At 39.1% G+C, this 17435-nt stretch overlaps 1 protein-coding gene across 3 annotated transcripts in view; it reads left to right on the forward strand.

Annotated features, from left to right (window-relative positions):
• Nucleotides 1-17435, forward strand: part of EFNA5 (ephrin A5) — a 233781-nt gene that overhangs the window by 173662 nt on the left and 42684 nt on the right. For all 3 annotated transcript variants that reach the window (XM_070742951.1, XM_070742954.1, XM_070742953.1), the window contains exon 2: nucleotides 6398-6690. In XM_070742951.1, coding sequence (XP_070599052.1) covers nucleotides 6398-6690 — 293 coding nt within the window. The remainder of the gene's footprint in view (nucleotides 1-6397; nucleotides 6691-17435) is intronic.

The raw sequence follows: 17435 nt of genomic DNA on the forward strand, positions 1-17435 counted from the left end.
TATCAATTTGTTAAATTGGGCGAAATTGTTTATAATGCAAATTATCTGCAAAAGGAGAAAATCTGCTATGAAACAGAAAATGGTGTGTGTTCCATTCAATTATAAGTTCTAAGCCTTGCATTTTAAAATGCAAAATGTGACTCAGATATATTTGATTTACTGTATATGGAAAACTCCCAAGCAGGAGCTTTTGTCTCTCCCTCCCCCCGCCCAACTATTTTATAATGGATAGTTAGTGTCTTGTTATACTTTTTTTAATGCCAGAATTTTATGGTGTTTCTTTTTTGTTTAAAGAGAATAATATGAAAGGGATTAATTCACACAACATTCTGAATAGTTAAATAAATTCCCTCTTCAATATACAACCAATATAATTTACCTCAGAAGTACTGTACAGTCATGAAAAAGGATACATAACACCAATTTTGCATACATATTAGTTTGGAGGAGGCAGTGAAAATTGTTTTGTTTTATTTTTAATTTAGTTGCACATTTCTTTAGGAGTGTTTTCAAATGCATTAGTAATTTAGTTTACACATGTCTGTAAAGCAGCTCACATTTTTATGGCATAAAATATAATAGGCATATAAAATGCCTGCAATACAGCCCTCTTGAATCAAAGCGTTACGATTTGAAAATTGGTGTCACTAGCATGTAAGTATCCTGAACAAGTATCTGGATGCAGCAATAGGATTTGGAGAATTAATAAAGTGATACTGACTCCCTATAGGGTAATCTGAAAAGGTGGTCGTGAGAGTTCGTGGATCATCATTGAGATTTTTACGTGATGTGCTCTAAGAAAGAACAGATACCTAATTTGGGGGACGGGGATAATGTCATCACTGTCACTGGACCATGACTTTCACACCCAGGATTGCCAACCTTCACTTTGTATTCCAGTTATACAGTAATCTTGGAATATAACTACATTAGCTAGCTTCTAATACATTATGTATTGAAATTAGCACTTAGTCCAAGTTCTGCCAGGGCTGGATTGCTGAACTATGTTAGCTTCTACAGTGGTACCTCTACCTAAGAATGCCTCTACTTACGAACTTTTCTAGATAAGAACCGGATGTTCATGATTTTTTTGCCTCTTCTCAAGAACCATTTTCCACTTACAAACCCGAACCTCCAAAACTGTTACCGGAAAAGGCATGGAGAAGCCTCCATGGGGCCTTCCTAGGAATCTCCTGGGCCTCCACCCTCCCTGTGGTTTCCCCAGTCGCACAAATTATTTGCTTTTACAGTGATCCCCCGAGTTTCGCGATCTCGATCTTTGCGAAACGCTATATCGCGATTTTTTTCACCCGATGACGTCACTCCCTTCCTTTCTCATCTTTCTTTCTCTCTCTCTTTCTCTATCTTGCTTCTTCCTCTCTCACACTCTCTTCCTCCCTCTCTCATCTCTTTCTTTCCTTCTCTCTCTTTCTCTATCTCTCCCCCTCTTGCTCTCGAGCGGCGGGCGGCACCCAGGGAAGGTTCCTTCGGCCGCCCACCAGCTGATCTGCTCGGCAGCGCAGTAGCAGCGAGGAGCCGAAGATGGGGTTTCCCCTTTGCCTGGGCAACGGGGAAACCCCATCTTCGGCTCCTCGCTGCTACTGCGCTGCCGAGCAGATCAGCTGCGGCGGACGGACAAGCGGACAAGCGGCGGCTGGGAAAGCGGTGGGAAAGCGGCGGGAAAGCGGCGGCCGGACACGCGGCGGACAAGCGGCGGCCGGACAAGCGGCGGAAAAGCGGGCAGGCAGGTGGCTCCTCAGCTGCTGGGTCTTCCCAGGTGCGGAAGTAAAAACACCATCTGCGCATGCGCGGCCATGGAAAAAGGGGTGCGCATGCGCAGATGGTGTTTTTACTTCCGCACCACTACATCCCGAAAAATCGATTATCGCGAGGGGTCTTGGAACGGAACCCTCGCGATAATAGAGGAATCACTGTACATTGATTCCTATGGGAAAAAATGCTTCTTCTTACAAACATTTCTACTTAAGAACCTGGTCACGGAACGAATTAAGTTAGTAAGTAGAGGTACCACTGTATTTAGTTACCAGAAAATCACTTGTACACCATAATCTCTTTGGTTATGGTGTACAAGATGCTAAGCAAGTTGGGATGAGAAGAAATATTAGACTTCTGCTGTTATAATTGTGGTCAGTGACAGAGATAAGCAAGTGGTGAAAGGGTGCGAGGGAATTAGGAGAGATACTACACATGTGCTAAGAGTTGCCTTCTCCCATGTAGCAGATCCTGGGATTATTTTTTAACATAGAGTGACTTGTGCTCATAAATGCTATCACCACCAACACCATCCCTGAAATTCAGGAGGACTTACCTAGAAGCTCATTATAAATGTTTGGTTGTTGTTGTTTTTTTAATCTAGGCATCCCTAGTATGAACGTTAAACATTTTTTCAACAATTACTTTTTAATGAATATGGTTTACTTTTTTTGACTATTATTTTTTACTAGGATGTTATTTTTTTTAACTTTTTTTATTGTAAAAACAGATGCTTTGTCATATGAAGCAGAGTATAAGTGTAATAAGTAGAATGTTAATCAAAGCTATTTATTTCATGCAACATTTTATAGAGTGTTATTGGAGTAGTCATGATGAGGTCTGTAGCTTAAAGATCAAAACAGTTGTGGTATGAGACCTTACTGTCAAGATAGAAATTTTATTTTTTAAAAGCACCTGTGTGTCTATTTGTGAGTGTCCCCAGATGAAATGAAGGCAGATAATTTATTTATTTATTGTTAGAGTTGAAAGGGACCTAGAAGGCCATCAAGTTCAATCCCCCGCCCAAGCAGGAACCCTATAGCACACCAGTCAAGTGGCAGTTCAATCTTCTCTTAAAAATGTCCAGAGTGTTGGAATTCACAACGTCCGCTGGTAGGTTGTTCCATCGGTTGATTGCTCTGATGGTCAGGAAGTTCCTCCTTATCTCCATGTTGAATCTTTCCTTGGTCAGCTTCCAGCCGTTGTTCCTCATCCGTCCCTCTGGTGCCCTGAAGAATAAAGTGATCCCCTCCTCTCTGTGACATCCCTTGGTATACTTGTAGACTGCTATCATGTCCGCTCTGGCCCTCCTTTTCTCTAGGCTATCCATGCCCAGTTCCCTCAGTCTCTCTTTGTAAGTCTTGTTTTCCAGTCCCTTAATCATCTTGGTTGCTCTTTTTTGCACCTTCTCCAGAGTTTCAATGTCTCTTTTGAAGTGTGGTGACCAGAACTGAATACAATACTCCAGGTGTGGAGAATAAGAGTTAATTATTTACTACATCTCCCCCCCCCCCAAAAAAAAAGAACGACTATTTGGTCTAATTTGTAAAATAGAACCACTGGGAACACAAGAAGTGAACAGATACAGGTAGTCCTTGGCTTATGACTACAATTGAGCCCAAAATTTCTGCCGCTAAGCCAAACAATTGTTAAATGAGTTTTGCCTTATTTTATGACTTTCCTTTCCACAGTTATTAATGAATCACTGCAGTTAGTAATATGATTGTTAAGTGAATCTGGCTTGCCCATTGCCTTGTCCCCCTTGTCAGATCGCAAAAGGTGATCACATGACTCTGAAACTGCAACGGTCATATCTACGAACCAGTTGCTAACTATACAAATTTTCATCACATGACCATGGGGAATGTGAAAAATAGCCATAAATTATTTTTTTCAGTGCCGTAACTTCAAATGGTCACTAAATGTTGTAAAGGTTACCTGTAGTCCTTGACTTACAACCATTCCTTTAGTGACCATTCAAACTTGTGATTCCTCTGTATAGAGCGCTGGTGAGACCACATTTGGAATACTGTGTTCAGTTCTGGAGACCTGACCTACAAAAAGATTGATAAAATTGAACTGGCTCCAAAGATGGGCTACAAAAATGATGGAAGGTCTTAAGCATAAAACTTATCAGGAAAGACTTAATGAACTCAATCTGTACAGTCTGAAGGACAGAAGGGAAAGGGGAGCATGATCGAAACATTTAAATATGTTAAAGGGTTAAATAAGTTTCAGGAGGGAAGTGTTTTTAATAGGAAAATGAACACAAGAACAGGGGGGCACAATCTGAGGTTAGTTGGGGGAAAGATCAGAAGCAATGTGAGAAAATATTATTTTACTGAAGAGTAGCAGATGCTTGGAACAAACTTCCAGCAGACGTGGTTGGTAAATCACAGTAACTAAATTTAAACATATATCCATCCTAAGAAAAAATACAGGAAATAGTATAAGGGCAGACTAGATGAGCCATGAGGTCTTTTTCTGCCGTCAATCTTCTATGTTTCTAAGTTACACAGCCCGAGAAAAAGTGACTTACACATATACACTCTTCTTCAATTTGGGTACTTAACAACCAATGCATATTTGAGATGGTTGCAATGTCCCAGGGTGGTATAATTGCAGTTTGTGATCTTCTGAGCCAGCTTCCAATAAGCAAAGTCAATAAAGGAGGCTGGATTCACTTAATGTCCATGCTAAAACATTTTTTAAATCAGATGGACTCACTTGATGGCTCATTAACAACTGTATCACTTAGCAGTGGAAGCTGTGGTCCCAATTATAGTCGTAAGTTGAGGACTCATAAAACCAAATATCAATATTTGAGAAAGGGAATTAGTAGAAAATGGTTAAACCTTCTTTTTTTGTATAGACAAATCTTTTAGAAACAATATTTTTCAAATAGTTTAGTTTGGTTTCAAATAGTTTAGTTTAGTTTATACATGGCCATAAAGTAGGGCAGAAAGTTGGTCTCGCTATTTCCCCTCCCCGCTTTTTTGAGAAAGAAAGAGAGAAGTAATACTGGGAGTCAGAGTGATGAAAAACTATGTCTAATTTACATTAATATTTAAGACACAGTAAATTCATATAGTAGTGTACCTTGACAGAATTAGAATTTATCTCAACTTTCTTTCTGTACTTCATCCAAATTTTGTTAAAAACCTGTTTTTCAAAAGCAAAATGATAAAGGTCGAATAGGTTTCTCTGCATATATCCTTGGAGAAGGCAGTATTATTATTGCTTTTCTTCTCAAATTAAATAGAAGGATCCAGTTGGCAGATTTCAGATCCATTAGGTGCTTAAAATATGTGCCTCGGGTGACAAGGATCATTATAGTTAAATATGTCACAGTGTCTTTATTACTCTCTGTGTATTTGATGGATAGCTGGCTGCCAAGGAATAGAAGCCACAGATAATGATATGGTAGTGATGACCAGTAAATAGGGGAACAGGAAGGATTGTGTCTGCAATAAATGAATAAATTATATCTATATTTTTCGGTATTTATATGCCATCCATGATGTATGCTTTATTTGACATTCAAATAGTCTGCCTTTCATAAAAATAGAATATCATACTATGCCTCTGATGTATTCATCATTATAGAAAACAAAATAGGTTCTGTGTTTTCGGTAAAATATGGAATTTTTGGCATAATCATAATCTGTTGGTTAATTGTGTTTACATTTGTTTAATACATTCCAGTGTATCTTGTCTAGTTTTTAGATGTGCTTTATAAATTTGATTTAATACTCAAAGAATATGTCACCTTAATTTTGAAACGTTCCTCAAGTTTATATGCAAGTAAATAGCATATTACAAAGTTAGATTCAAGTGCAATTTGTATATTAAAAAAAAATATTGGTCCATTTACAAATTCAACCTGCAGTATACCATATCAGTAAGAGTTGGAAATTAATTGTTTTAGTTTTACCCAGCACTATTATAATGACAGCAAAACCAGCCTTACAATTGTTGCAACTAATACCGCTGCTGATAAGAAAAGTGCACTGGTAAAAGTGCCTTGTACTGCCTTTCTCATCTGGCTCTCATTCCAGACTGTCAGGTGAGTGCTGATAATTCATAGCCTGGAATTCTTTTATCTGAACAGCAGTATCTCTTCTCTGTACTTGGCAATGGAATTATATTGCTTTTTCAAAAATATTTCAAAGGCACACTAGCGCTTTCTTGGATCTTAACTCTTGCCAGCTGTAAGAAAAAAGTCAAGATGAGTGAGTGTTGTAAGAAATGTGTGTTCTAGCTTTCGTTGTGATACAAAAAATACACCCCAGTTTGTTGGCAAGCAGATATTTATACTGTACTTTACATATATTCCTAACTAATCCATGTTTAATTTAAAAAAAATCTTATAGAACCAAAGATTTACTTCTGAAGTAAACTTGATTGGGGAAATAAACTATTGTACAGATGTAAAAGAAATTGTATGAGGGTGAAGGATCTAACTGGGTGAAGCCCTTTCTTTAAAGGACAGTTAATTCAAAACAACTGATCAAATTATTACTTACATTATCTCGGAAGGGGAAAAAATGTTTCATTGGGTTAAGGTGTAAAATATTTTTTAGAAAAATTACCTCAGTTGGTTTTGTCTTGATTTTATTTTTAGATTTCACCGAGGGGATTATCATATTGATGTCTGCATCAATGACTATTTGGATGTTTTTTGTCCTCATTATGAGGATTCGGTGCCAGAAGATAAGACTGAACGGTATATACTTTACATGGTGAACTTTGATGGCTACAGCTCCTGTGATCATACCTCCAAAGGATTCAAGAGGTGGGAGTGCAACCGGCCTCATTCTCCCAATGGACCATTGAAGTTCTCAGAAAAATTCCAACTCTTCACTCCCTTCTCATTAGGATTTGAATTCAGGCCAGGCCGGGAATATTTCTACATCTGTGAGTATATGGAGATTTATTATTGCTCTGTAGAATCAGGAAACAGTGGTCATTTTGTCCCTTTGCAGTGGATATATTTTATGTTCTGAAGAAGTGCCTAATTAGATTCTGTAAATCATCATGGGTTTGGGGAATGTACATATCTAGTTCTATCCATAGGAAATTAATGAGCACTTGAGTTATTAACAAGGGTTTTCCCTTTTCACTCTGCCCTTATATTGCTAGAAGAGAATGATTATAGCACTGTTTTTCATCTCTGGGAATCACATGCAGTGTGGACTTTTTTGGTTTTAGTAAAAGTAGACACTGTGAAGCACTGTGAAAACAGAAAAAGTGAACTGAAAAGAGCTACAAGGGAAGACCTTTTGATATTATTCTTCTTTAAAGATTTTTTTTTTGTTCTATTTTGTACTTTCAGAATAGAGCAGGATAAAACAGTATAGTCCATAATATATAAACAAACCTTTATTTGAGCATTATTATGGTTTAATTTAATAGTGATTAAATTCATTTTCATTTCAATTACGGTAATTCTTAGTATGGAAATAATGTGACAGTGTGGAAATAGAGATTATGGACACAGACAGATGGTATAGAATTAGGCAGTATGGAAGTATCTCATAACTCATTTCAGATGACAGAAACCACACTGGCAAAAATAATGAAAGAATAATTTCAGATTTATACGAGTCTTTCATTTTTCAGATTTTATACTAAAATACTCTTGGTGCCACTAAAATAACATCAGTGAAACATGTTATCTTACTTGCATATGGTGCATGCCTACAGTATTGAATACAATAGCAGTCTTCTTAATGCTGAAGTGTCTTTTAACTCATTATAGCTATTATTGAGTGTAAAGAAGATACAAAATACAATTGAAGCAAATTCCCATGTAAATTGCCAAGAAAGAAGCTATACACATTCAATTCAATTCAATTTATTAGATTTGTATGCCGCCCCTCTCCTAAGACTCGGGGCGGCTCACAACAACGATAAAAACAATATTACAATGGAACAAATCTAATATTAAAAATAACTAAAAACCCTATCATAATTAAAACCAAACAGCACATACATACCAAACATAAATAATAATGAGCCTGGGGAAAGATGTCTCAAATCCCCCATCCCACATACATTACTATGTAGTAAGATAGGCGGCTAATAAATTTTTAAAATTAAATAAATAATAAATAATGCACCTTAGAGAATAATGTGGTTTTTCTGTCTTACTGCATCACCAGATAGTCTGTCAGAGGCCCCATTCAAATGACCCCATTCCCTGCTGATTAGTTACAAAAAATTACAGGTCTGTGTGAGGATTATGCTTGGTATCTGGCATATAGAGTACAACTGTTTGAATCCACCCTAAGTTAAATTTTATCTGGCTGGTCCTATTTCCAAGAAGGTGGTTGATCTTGTGACATTTGAGGAAGCAGACAGAAGTCTTCTGACTATTAGTCAGTTCACTTATTTAATTAAATAGGTTAGTTAAGAGGTATAGAAGTTGATGTGTAGTTGGAGTCATACGATGATAAAATCATCCTTAAAAGAGAGTATCCAGTGATTTTGGGGGGAAAATTATTGAGTCTCCAATCTTCTCTTTTGGGATGACAAGGACTACAATTCCAGGAAGCTCTGGAAGAAGCAGATTATCTGATCCTATTTGAGTCAGGTTTTGAGGTGGAAGTGTATAGTAGGCATTTGGTTGAACTTGTGGATGCCCTTTGTTGAAACAAATGATAGAGTGGTTTGCATTTAATTCTGTAGAATATTTATACATCCACCCAGATTACATCATTGTTGTTCCAGGCATTGTATAAAACAGCGAGGGGTGAACCTTTCTCCCCTCGTGTGCCGAAAGTGCCTAACTAACACTAACCACACTAACACGCCTGCACAAGTGCCAACACCTAAAATTCAATGTCTGGTGAGGGCGAAAATTGTCTCCCTTGCTCCACCGGAGGCCTTCTGGAGGCTAGAAACAGCCCATTTCCCAATTTTTTGGGGGAGCAGGAGGCGGTTTTTCATCCTTTCCAGACTCCAGAGGCTTCCCTGGAGCCTGAGGAAGGCAAATATGCCCAGCAGATATGGCTCTGCATGCCATCTGTTACACCCCTGCCATAGGTTCACCATCACTGGTATAAAACATCCAAAAACAACATGGCAAATTAAAGCTGTACAATGTTAGTAAAAAAGAAGTTCATCAGCTGTCCCATCAAAAATCATACAGCTCACCAGTTTTACACTCCTCAGAAGAGGCTCATCTATCATCCTGACTTAGTCTCTGCAGAAAAAGTCCAGTTTTTAAAACTTTTTTGAAGGTTGATTCAGTTGGAGCCATGCAATATGAGGAAATGAGATTAGCCTAAGAATAAATATTGCAACAGAAGAGGTGTTTTTAAAGAAAGGACCTGGACTGTGCCTATCTTATGAGGGCATGTGGACAGGAATTTTGCTGTTCCCCAAAGGCTTTGGATCAGACGTTAGGTGTGCACTGTTAATTTTTAAAAAAATAAATAGGTATTATTTAATTTTTGGTGTTGTGTTTCAATTGCGAAATTGTTGCTGTATTGCATGTCATTGGGCCCTATTTATGAACTACATAAATAAGTCATATGCCATGTAGGACTTTATAAATAACAACAAATATCTTGAATTGCACTTGGAAATCTTTTGGAAACCAGTATCATTTATAAAAAAAATATGTGAGATGCTATGGTAAAGCCATGACTTTCTACACCACTGAATTTTGGATCAAATACATTTGATGTTAAAAGTCAGCATTAGTCTAATCAAGGAATTATTAAGGCAGGTCCTTTTGATCCAGGAAGATACATTGTTGGCACACAAGATGTAATTATACAAAGACTCTCCCAGGTTATAGCTGTCACCATTCATTGAGCAAAGACTCCAAGAGCCCCACACCCAGGGGTGAAATTCATTTCCCCCCCCCTACCAGTTCTGTGGGTGTGGCTTGGTAGGCATGGCAGGGGAAGGATACTGCAAAATCTCCATTCCCATCCCACAACAGGGGAAAAATACTATAATAATAATAATAATGTTGTTATTATTATTATTATTATTATTATTATTATTTATTAGATTTGTATGCCGCCCCTCTCCGAAGACTCTATAAAATCTCCGTTAGGGAAAGGATACTGCAAAATCCCATTCCCTCCCAACTCTGGGGTTAACCAAAGATGGTATTTGCCAGTTCTCTGAACTACTCAAAATTTCCGCTACCAGTTTTCCAGAACCTGCTGAATTTCACCCCTGGCCCTCCCCGAATTGCATACCAGTTCTGAGAGGCAGAATACAGTGTCCTTACAGAATGAACATTAGAAAAAACATTTAGAGTGGTCAAACCCTAATCTACTGGCTTTTCCTATAATTGAGGACATGTGTTTTCCTCCCTATCCAAGCCCCCACAGCTTCCAGATACTGGGAAGCACCTTGTTGGCTCAGGGTTTCATCATTAATTATGTTGATACTTCACCCCATGCTAACAAAAGCCTTCATTCAGCAGTTTTATGAACATGTTAAACAAAACTGGGGAGACACATAGGTATTCTGCAAAGCAAGCTGTAGGGCCAACACTTCTCATCCTCTATAGCAAATATTGGAATTGATCCTAGAGGAAAAAAGGAAACAATGGCTGGGTTTGGTCAGTATTGACAGATGAAAAGAGGTACAGGTTATTACGCATAAGAATTTGGTGTTGGCGTGGTGTTTGCTTCCCATCCGTTAAGCAATATCATCTGAAGGAAAATAAGATGTGCATCTGCCTCTTGGGATAGCATATAGTTCAGACTGATATATTCGGAACATGTTCTCATAATGTTCAGACTATAGTTCAAAGGTTCAGACTTTTCTGACCACACACTCCTGTAAATGATCTCTGCAAATCTATTTTTCCTCAAGCTCTGGATGGTTCAGGATGTATCTTTCTGGTGTAGTTTCTTTTTTGGTTAGAATTCCTTTTATCATGTTTACTTTTATGTTAGTTATTGTTTTGTATAAAGTTTTATATCTTTTAAAATCTATATGGTAGTCAAAGTGTTGAATTGTTCTATTAATCTAAATTGTAATCAAATGAATCAATAAAAAACTCCCTATCCCAGCGACCGATTAGGTCCCACAGAGGTGGCCTTCTCCGGGTCCCGTCGACTAAACAATGCCGTCTGGGGGGACCCAGGGGAAGAGCCTTCTCTGTGGTGGCCCCGGCCCTCTGGAATCAACTCCCCCCAGAGATTAGGACTGCCCCCACCCTCCTTGCCTTTCAATAGCTCCTAAAAACCCACGCATGTCACCAGGCATGGGAAAACTGATATACCCCTTAGCTACTATGGTTTTTTATGTATGGTCTGTTAGGGCAGTGTTTTTCAACCAGTGTGCCGCGAAACATGGTCAGGTGTGCCGCGAAGAAGGAAGCTCAGGTTCCGGTCTTGCAACTTTTTGCTGAGAGAGAGAGTGAGAGTGAGAGAGAGAGAAAGCAAGAGAGAGAGAGAAAGCAAGAGAGAGAGAAAGAGAGTGAGAGAGAGAGAGAAAGAAAAGAGAGAAACAGAAAGAAAGCAAGAGAGAGAGAGAGAGAAAGAAAGCAAGAGAGAGAAAGAGAGAGAGAAAGAAAGAAAGCAAGAGAGAGAGAGAAAAGGAGAGGAAGGGAGAGAGAAATGAGCAAAAGGGGGAGGAAAAAAGAGAAATGAGAAAATGATTGAGACAGAGAATGAGAGGAAAGAGAGAGAAACAAAAGAGAGAGAAGTGACTCTTGATTTAAAGCATATGATAAAAAGCACCCAAAGAATAAGAGAGAAAAAAAACCCAGCCCTCACCTGTTTTGGAAATGGTTCAAGAGTGTGTATACACACACAAGGATGGGGAGGAGACGGATGGAAAAAGAGAGGAGAGTGTCTTAGGGTGTCATTTTGTGTCATTTTGGTTGGTGGTGTGCCCCAGGATTTTAAAATGTAAAAAATGTGCCATGGCTCAAAAAAGGTTGAAAATCACTGTGTTAGGGTGTGTGATTGTTTTTTTATAATAAGGGTTTAAAATTGTTTTTTAACATTAGATTTGTACATTGTATATTGTTGTTGTGAGCCGCTCCGAGTCCTCAGAGAGGGACGGCATACAAATCTAATACATTATTATTATTATTATTATTATTATTATTATTAATATTAATATTATTATTATTATTATTATTATTATTATTATTATTATTATTATTATTTTCCCACAAGATTTTAAGTCATTGTTTTCCCTGTCAATATCTCTTCTTTCCTCCAGACCACTGGTGGTCCGTGAGAATATTTTGGTGGTACGCAGAAAAGTTATTTGCATTTTGTATATTGAACTAAATCAGGGGTCCTCTAACTATAGCCCCTTGGCCGGATATATGCAGTGAACATTTGTGTTGTAGCCAGCGTGGGCATTAGATCGGCCCCTGCAAACTCTGTCTCTTGAGGAGCCCAGCTGAAGTTTCCCACACTGTTCACTGAAGTGTCTGGACTCCCGGTGGTGGGATGGGGTCCTTCAGGCACTTAGCTTAGACTCCTGTTTAGTAGCTCCAGCCCCTCCTTCTATCACAGAAGATGTGTGCACAAGCAGTGCAGAAAGCTCTCACCACCCAGGAGGAGAAGACTGTGCTGGAGCCCAAATGTTGGGCCTCACCAGCCTCAGAAGCCAGAGGTCCTGCAGACATCCTGGCCATGTAAAGGCTGCCAAATCCTTGGGCTGTTTGCTCCACCTACCTCCCTGCCCACTGCACCTGGACATGTGGGGCACCATCTGCCCCAAACCAAGTGACAGGGAGGGACTAGCCAGCTGAGAACAGTGCCCTTCTAGCGCCCTCCATTATGACAAAGGTGAAGCAGAAGCAGACAGCGGCTGCCAACGCTGCAGGCAAGAACTGGCCATGTCGATCCCACTTTATGGCCATGTAGATGGAGCCCATACCAATAATTTCTCTCCATTGTAGTGCTTCCTGGATGCTCTAGCTACAGGACTGGCCCGCTGGTTATCTTGGAGCAGCTCCTTCATCCCAGTGCATTGGCTGGCTGGTACAACCTTCTTGGCCGGGTGGAGGAGATGCTCCGGGATGATCAATGGGACAGTCCTGTGACTAGAGCTCTGGAATATCGGACCAACTTTCCCACCAAAGTCAGCAAGCTACCATCAGTCTGTCCATCTTCTTTTTCCTTCACTCAGATCAATCACAAGGCTTCTCCTTGAGAGACGGGACACAAAATAGGTTCCTGAAGGCTGGGTGGCCAGACCAGGCACTTTCCCTTGGGCCTTTACCCAGAGACCTCACAGAAGCAGAGATGGATTAAAAGCCAAGAGAAAGCACCTGGTCTGGGCACACAGCATCTCAATGTCAACCTAGGTTGATGTCCCCCAGACAAAACTGGAAAGGGTAGGCAGAGAAAAACAGTCCAGTTGACAAGGTACATCAGAGTGGGAGGTCAATAAACCAGAGAGCTGCTTTCCAGGAGCATGAGACTTCTCATAACCAGAGTCTGATGTCCCTTACAGTTTGTCCTGTTGCTGGTCAATAAACCAGAGAGCTGCTTCCCAGGAGCATGGGACTTCTCATAACCAGAGCCTGATGTCCCTTACAGTTTGTCCTGTTGCTAGAGGATGGGCTGCAGCAGTCCCACCTTGGCCCATGCCAGCTCCTTGCAGTCGCCATGCCAGGATTGCTGCAGAGAATCTCCCCCTTCAGGATCTTTTTGTATGAGTTGGAGAGAGGCAGAAATTCTGACTTGGATTCTGCTTCAGCCTTCTGGTGTGGGGCTTTGGGCAAAGGCTGGAGGGAAGTATGCTGGTGGCGAAGAACTGGAGGACCTTGTTCCAGTGGGACTGCATCATGGCCTGGAACTGGCTGACCATCTTAGCCCACTGAGCCTCCAGATGCCATTACCTGGCCTTGCACTCCTGCAGGACTTCCCTCTTGGAAAGCCTATACTCATAATCCTCAGTGAGGTGCTACTGCTGAGCCTCCTTCTTGGTCCGATCCAATTTGAACTGAGCCATCTGTTTTGCCAATTCGTTCTCGTGGTGCCTGCTTAGCTCCAACTACTGCTTGCTGTTGGGGTCCTAAGGAGCCTGGGCAGGGAAGGGTAAGTAGAGCCAGCGAGGTACCCCTCAATGTGAATGACATTGAGTTGGCCATGCCCACCCAATCACATGATCACCTAGCGATGCCCAGCGATCCAGTCATTAGGCCGATCGTATTAGTAATCTAAAGGATTTAAAAGTGTGAATTTAGTGGTCTCTGAGGTCTGACTTTAGTCTGAATTTAGTGATCTCTGAGGTGACCCCTGTCCTAGACCATCCTGAGCATATGGAAGAAACATATCCCTGAGTAGCAGTCTTGTAGCTGCACACTGAAATGATCCTTATTTAAACCAAATGATCAATTATTTTGCCATGTATTAATGAAGAGTCCACTTCATCTATCTTACAAATATGAAGTAAAAAAAATCAGTAAATTTTAGCAAGATACAGTTTGTTTGTAAGAGGAAGAGCCTTCTCTGTGGTGGCCCCAGCCCTCTGGAATCAACTCCCCCCGGAGATTAGAACTGCCCCCACCCTCCTTGTCTTTCGTAAACTACTCAAGACCTATCTATACCGCCAGGCATGGGGGAGTTGAGACACCTTTCCCCCAGGCTTTTTATATTTTATGTTTGGTATGTATGTGTTGTTTGGTTTTTAAATATGATAGGGTTTTATATGCTTCTTTTTAATATTAGATTTGTTTTGCTATAATATTGTTTTTTATTACTGTTGTGAGCCGCCCCGAGTCTTCGGAGAGGGGCGGCATACAAATCTAATAAATTGAATTGAATTGTTTGTTTGTTTGTTTGTTTGTTTTATCTAATTCATCAGCGCCTAAGAGGCTTATGTAAATAGTGTAGCTGCATATAGATCATATTTACCTATTGGGTTATTATAATTTGTTCAAATTTAGATACCTTAGAAATGAATAATAGCGAAATTAATCTTTATGGAATGTCAAAACCTGATATCTACTCAAAGTGATAGTATGTCAGCCAGGCCTCAGAGGAAAAGCACTATGAGCATGTGTGCATTCATTCTCATTTATACACTCATACTACATGCCAACTAGTAATGAAAATAAATTGAAACAGTAACAGTTGAATTGTTTAAGTGCTAAGTTCTTGAGTTTCACATGGAGACATGTCAAAATTAAACTTGGGCTCATATCCTGTGAATAAATACGAAATGAATCTGAAAAGTGGAGATGACTATGAAACACTTTAATCTAATACACGTAGTACCTACCTCGCTTATGCCAGCAACTCAGTGGACTTTGAAAAACTCCATGTCTCTGTTCATTATGCAAGTCTATATTTCTTTATAACAAGCTACACGTAAAGTATTTTCTTAATGTGAATGTTAACAATAGTTAACAATAGTTTAATGTTCTGTCTGACAAGACAGAGAACTCATGTAATATATGTAATTTTAAGTCTATGCTTAATGTTTCCCATTTAAACTTTGCATTAAATAACCCTACGTTACAGAACTCTGCATTGCAGATGTATACATGCCCTCTTTTTAACTAGCTTTTAGAAACAAGAAAAGCTCAATAAATATAGAAACCATTTTATTGAAACTATTAAACCGAAAAGGGGTGAGAAATTTCAGTATGTCCTTACTCTTTAATAGTTGGCATATCATGAAACACAAAATACACCATATTTATAAACAATGTTATTATTAGCATAAATATTAATATTCTGCAATGCTTACATTTATGTTTTGCTTAAAAGTTATTAAAAGCAATAAATTGCTTTAAAAATTGTATCCTTCTCAAATATCTCAATTATAGTTTTCTGAAATTTGTATTAATGCCAAGAATTCTATCAAGGCGATAGTTTGAAAGTGATTGAAAGGATCATTTTTACTGCTTTTTAACTAAGTTTACTAGTTCTGTAAGACTGTTTATTACTTTCAATTGTAAATCCTAATTTAGTGAAATTAAATATTTGAAGATCTAAATTTTTAATTTAGATTGAAGATTTGAAGGAAAACAAAGGCTTATTTTATTTCATGTACTATTACAGTCAACCTTCATTAGTTATGTAAAGTCCGACGAGTACTCCTATAGACCCATAGAAAACAGTGGTTATTCAGACCTTCCAGAAAAAAAACATCACAAAATTGCCCTATTTAGAATTTTCTGGCAATCTTGTTTATTCTACTGTCATTTTATACATATTCTAATGTTTGTATGTTCTTCTCTTATATCTCGGTGCTGTAAAAAGTGCAATTTTCTTCAGAAATCTTTCTATTTGTACCATCGTTTAAATGTTGAAACATTTCACAATGCTTCATCATTTCTGATAGGTGGCCTCTTTGGGATATTTTATAGAACAAGAATGAATAAATTAACTTTTTAATATTTCCCCTTGAGACTCCAGTCACTGTTAAAAAACAGAAGATGTATAGTGTTTTGCCATTTTCAGGAAGGAAATTATAGAAGTTAACCAAGGCTTAATGTATTTAAAAAACAAAAAAATGTCACAAATCCTATCCCCAATCCAGAAACTCCCTGTCCACAAATATTAGTCTTATCCAATATCTTGTTCCAGCAATTCATTCAACAACACACAAAACTTGTTAATTATAGCCCTGAGCCATCAAATGATTGCTCACAGTGTTTTATCATCTTGATATGACAAAAATTGTTTATCATACTGTTCACATATCGGTCTATTGGGAGAAATGAATACCAGAATGAACTTTTAGGAATGAAAAGTAAATCAAAGAATTTGACAAGATCTACTTAGCAGCTTTAGAACTTTTTCTTTTACTATTACAGGTGGTCCTCGATTTACGACCACAAGAAAGTTGCTAAGGGAATTTTGCTCCATTTTATAACTTTTATTGCCAAACGTAGGGTATGTCAAATTTTTCAACTTTCAATTTCCAGACATTGGGGGGAGGGGGGAGGCTCAAAAGTTGTGACATGCCTTGGAAATTGTGAAGATATTTTGGTTACTTTAATATAATTTAGATGTATTTGGTAAATAAGTACAATAAATATAATTACCTTGTAACATTTTGTTTGTTTAATTTAATGTCAAGTAAAGTACTGCATTTCTTAAATTGGTTACACAGTAAATCTGGCCTCCCATTGATTTTGCTTGGCACAAAGTTGAAAAAGGTGTTCAAATGACCTCGGGATGCTGCAACCATAATAAATACAGTGATCCCTCGATTTTCGCGGGGGTTATGTTCCAAGACCTCCCGCGAAAATCGATTATCCGCGATATAGTGGTGCGGAAGTAAAAACACCATCTGCGCATGTGCAGATGGTGGAGCCGGGGAGCGACGAAAGTGCAACTAATATTAGATAAACATCTATCTAAATAAATAAAATAAACATCTCGCCGCTCGTCCGTTCGCCCGCTCGCCCGCTCGCCCGCCCGCCTGTCGCTCGCCGCTCGTCCGTTCGCCCGCTCGCCGCTCGTCCTTTCGCCCACCCGCTCCACCTCTCTTTCTCCTCTGCTGCAAGAGAGGCGGGACAGGCATTCTCCGGAGGCTGGTGGGTGCATGAGAGAGGGAAAGTGAGAAAAAGAGAGAGAGCAAGAGGGGAAAAGATAGAGAAAGAGAGGGAAAGAAAGAAAGAGATGAGAAAGGAAGGAAGAGAGTGAGAGAGAGGAAGAAAGAGAGAGAGAAGAGTGGAAGGAAGAGAGAGAGAAATGATAGAA

Source organism: Erythrolamprus reginae, chromosome 2 (assembly GCF_031021105.1).
Source record: "Erythrolamprus reginae isolate rEryReg1 chromosome 2, rEryReg1.hap1, whole genome shotgun sequence".
Taxonomy (NCBI): Eukaryota; Metazoa; Chordata; class Lepidosauria; order Squamata; family Dipsadidae; genus Erythrolamprus; species Erythrolamprus reginae.